At 51.8% G+C, this 4,019-nt stretch overlaps 1 protein-coding gene across 1 annotated transcript; it reads right to left on the bottom strand.

Moving 5' to 3' along the window:
* Positions 1 to 626: 626 nt before the first annotated feature.
* On the bottom strand, positions 627 to 2,856 carry LOC124648071 (mitochondrial metalloendopeptidase OMA1-like). The gene is made up of 3 exons (XM_047187893.1): positions 2,077 to 2,856; positions 1,890 to 1,978; positions 627 to 1,656 (listed from the first exon to the last, which is right to left on the bottom strand). Exons 1-3 carry the CDS (start codon positions 2,854 to 2,856, stop codon positions 1,425 to 1,427), a joined length of 1,101 nt encoding a protein of 366 aa, XP_047043849.1. The 3' UTR covers positions 627 to 1,424.
* Between the last annotated feature and the right edge of the window lie 1,163 nt (positions 2,857 to 4,019).

Raw genomic sequence — 4,019 nt, forward strand, 5'->3', positions numbered from 1 at the left:
ACCATAGTATTCAATATTAATCGGATCCCAGCAAACACACCCGTTATGCACATTTCAATCCCTTGCACCACCCATTCACAGCTGCCAAGGTGGCTTCAGAGTACATGGATCATGTATTCAGATTACATAGCCTTCAAAAGGTCATGATCTCTGACCGAGACCCGGGTTTTACGAGCAAGTTCTGGAAAGAATTATTTGCTCGAGTGGGCAGCGAGCTACGCATGAGTTGAGCATACCATCCGGAGACTGATGGCCAATCGGAGCGGGTTAATCAATGCTTGGAGAGCTATTTGAGGTGTTTTGCTCACGCGTGTCCTCGTCGATGGATTCAGTTCCTGTCTCTCACCGAATTCTGGTATAACACTAGTCCCAATTCTGCTTTACAAACATATCCTTTTGTTGCACTCTATGGGCATGAACCCAGGCACTGGGATATCGAGGCGGTGTCTACTTTTCCTGTACCATTAGTCAAGGAGTGGCTGGAAGAGAGGCAACTTATGCAACAACTCCTACAACACAATTTGAACTATGCTCGTCAACAAATGAAGAAGCAAGCAGATAAGAAGCGCATTGATCGGTCTTTTTCAGCTGGGGATTCTGTTTTTATCAAGTTACAACCATATGTGCAATCATCAGTTGCTCGCAGAGCAAATCACAAGTTATCCTTCAAGTACTTTGGACCCTACAAGATCAGTCGGATGATCAATCCAACAACCTACCAAGTGGACCTGCCAGCAGAGTCTAGGATTCACTCGGTTTTCCATGTGTCGCAATTGTGCAAGGCTTTATTCCCAGGTACGAAACCATGAGCAATTCTCCCTGTTCCTACTGATGTTCTGGCTTTTCCCATGAGGATCCTGCATCAACGATGGAAACGTACCCCAACGGGACGTTGTGAGCAAGTACAAGTTCAGTGGTCCAATGCTGCACCTCAGGACATCACCTGGGAAGACAAGCTCGATCTTCAGCAACGATTCCCGGCGGCACCGGCTTGGGGACAGGCCGCCTTTGAAGGAGGAGGGGATGTCAGGTTCCAATCACTAACAGAGACCTAGACCCTGACATGGGCCCGATCAGGAAGACGGAGCGGCCCAAGAGGCTTCACCAACCCAGCAGAAGACACTTTGGCACGGACTGGACGCAATAGAGCTGACCGAGTTTCCTTCAAAAGACGAGCAGAGACAAGTCCATACGCATCCTTAGGATCAGGACGAAGAACCGGCGGCTGCGGGAGTTTGTCTCTCCGCGTAGTTTAGATTTCCTTTTCCAGCAAATCCTTGAATGTAACCGAATATTGCTATTGATCCTCGAATATTGCTACTGATCCTCCCTATCAATCGAGAGAACTATCTGGTAGCTAAGTTATTTGTGTGGAGCACTAGAACATAACTAACCAGCTGCACGGCAGTTTCAAAATCTAAAATTTAGAGAGAATCTTCAGTGTGTTGATTGGGACTAACTTCTCTATACAACTTGAGCGCCTCTTCCATAATTTTATTTCCTGATAACAGTTGTGCTCTTTTCTTACTCGAAGGATAAGTAGAGAGGAATCTTCTACTATGTCCTAGCTTTTGAAAGGCCGGTGGGGCTACGCGAGGATCAAAACCAGCTGCAGCAAGTATCATCAACCCAATCTGATCTGCCTCTCTCTCAGCCCTGCATAGTGAGAGCATCATCAGAAGAGCTTATAAGTTATAACACGAAATACTTACATTGGATCGATAATGCAAAACAAGAAAGAAACTACAGAAGACACGAGCTAATTCAGAACGGCACTGTCGTGGAGGGGAATGTTCAACATACTTGGAATATAACTACGGTTTGACATGTTTTTTTCCTTGTGTTTGACAGCCAGCAAAGAAAGTTGATGTATATACAAGTGAATATACCTTCGGAAGAAGGGCACCCTGAGGGGTTTGGGAAGACACTTCCTGTAGATGATCTTCTCTGCCCAGTGCCTCGCAACGACGTGCCCGACCTTAAGAATGAAAGAAGAGCAACAATAAGTTGGTTTGAATTCTCAGGAGAACAATCCCAAAGCACACATGCATCAGCCCATTGAGCAAATAAACCTACCTCATGAGCAATCATAGTGGCAAGTTCAGCATCTGTCCTGAAAACTTGGAGAAATCCAGTGGGCACTACAATCTTGCCAGCGGGGTAGCACCACATATTGACGCGCTTATCTTCCACCACCATCACCTCCCAGTTGAGCCCATCGAGATGCCCAGTCGCTGGCTGTGCTCTCCCTGCGCTTCCCAGCTTCTTCCTCAAAACCTCCACCACCGAGGCGGCATTGCCACGATCGAGCTCGAGCATGGCGGTATCATGGCTCTTGATGATGAGGTGGGTGTGGACGGAGCGGACAAGCTTCGAGGTGATGTTGTTGAGGCGAACACAATCTGGGTGGTGCGGGTCAAGTATGATGGAAGCGTGCTTCTCCTTGAGGCAGGCGAAGCGGGTCTCGCTGTGCTCGCGCTCCTGCAGGGGAGTGCGGAGAACAATGTGAGTGCGATTGGTGAAGGGCACTGTCTCAATGTATCCGTGGTAGTCTGGAATCAGCGCACCGCCGATGCCGATGCCGAGCAGAGGCACCGTTGCCAGAGCAACCTTCCGTGGGTCATAGTACCACCGAGAGTACCTCTGGGTGGAGGTGCAGTAGTGCCTGCTGACACGATTAATGTGCTGAAAGAAGAGACCCCGGATGGGGTGACGAAGGTGTGGTGTCGCCGGCGCTATAGCAGGCGTTCGACACACAGTCGCTGCAGCGTGCCGGAAAAGGAGTCCTCGCATGGCGCCCAGGGCATCTCGGCGCCGCGAGGCTGTGTAGCGGGCCAGAGAGGTCAAGCAGTCCATGTTGCTGAAATTTTCCTTTCTTTCGTTGGGATCGAGGTAGCTTTCGGGAGTGGCGGCGTATGATCTAAACTGGAATTGCACTTGTCAAGGAGGGTCGCGATTTATCGCAGATTATATGGATCTATGGATACGGAATTTTAGACATAAATCCGGTAACGGATGGAGAGAAAACGGACAGAATAAGATATATATGGTTACCATATTTCGTATGGAACAAGGAGGGTCGCGATTTATCGCAGATTATATGGATCTATGGATACGGAATTTTAGACAAAAATCCGGTAACGGATGGATAGAAAACGGACAGAATAAGATATATATGGTTACCGTATTTCGTATGGAACTATGAAGGAAAATGATCCAATGCCCCCGGGGGATAACGCGCGATGCATCCTCCGGTTCCGTGGCCATCGGTTGAGCAGCATCACAGCCGCACGTGCTAGCGCTCGAGCACAACACGTCATGGGTGGGCCCCCCTCCACGATCTTATCTCCTAGCGTTCTCTCTCCCGCAGAAATCTCGCATCGCGCTCCGCCGCAGAGCCCCAGCCACGCCCCCTCGCTCCGCCGCCGCGCCGTGCTTTCGCCTTTACTGCGCGCGGACGCCGCCTTCCCCGACCTCCTCCTCCTACAGCCGCCGCGCCGCGTTCTCGTCGGACGCCCACGGCAAGCCTCCCCCTGTGCGCGGCCGTCGCCTCCCCCGACCTCCTCCTCCTGCAGCCGCCGCGTCGCGTTCTCCTCGGTGCCCACGGCAAGCCTCCCATGCGCGCGGTCGCCGGCTCCACCCAAGTTCGACGCCGCTGCTTCTCCGAGTTCGACGCCGGCACGCCGCCCAAGGTCCCGCCGGCGCCTGGTGGAGGTAATGGTGCGGGCTTGGCTGCTGCTACAAGGGTCGTTCGGGCTTGCTACAACGGGATACGGGGCTTGCTACAAGGGCGGCCAGGCTTCGCTACAACAGGGGGCCGGCCTTGCTACCGACGGTGGGCGGCTCTGCTGCGAGCGACAGGTGGCCTCTACAACTACAAGAGGAGGGATGACTTGCTACCGTGGATGCCAGGCTTTGCTACAAGGGGAGGCTGGCCTTGCTACCGGCGATGGGTCTAGTTGCTACCAGCTGGCCTTACAGGCTTTTTGCTACATAATTTTTTTGCTACATAATTTTTA

Source organism: Lolium rigidum, chromosome 4, assembly GCF_022539505.1.
Source record: "Lolium rigidum isolate FL_2022 chromosome 4, APGP_CSIRO_Lrig_0.1, whole genome shotgun sequence".
Taxonomy (NCBI): Eukaryota; Viridiplantae; Streptophyta; class Magnoliopsida; order Poales; family Poaceae; genus Lolium; species Lolium rigidum.

Bases quoted from the DNA above. Each gene is read 5' to 3' on its own strand.
- LOC124648071 (XM_047187893.1), bottom strand. From the start codon at position 2,856: ATGGACTGCTTGACCTCTCTGGCCCGCTACACAGCCTCGCGGCGCCGA. The intron at 1,979-2,076 runs GTAGGTTTATTT...TTCATTCTTAAG, and splicing joins CCACTATGATTGCTCATGAG to GTCGGGCACGTCGTTGCGAG. The intron at 1,657-1,889 runs GTATATTCACTT...CTCACTATGCAG, and splicing joins AGGGTGCCCTTCTTCCGAAG to GGCTGAGAGAGAGGCAGATC.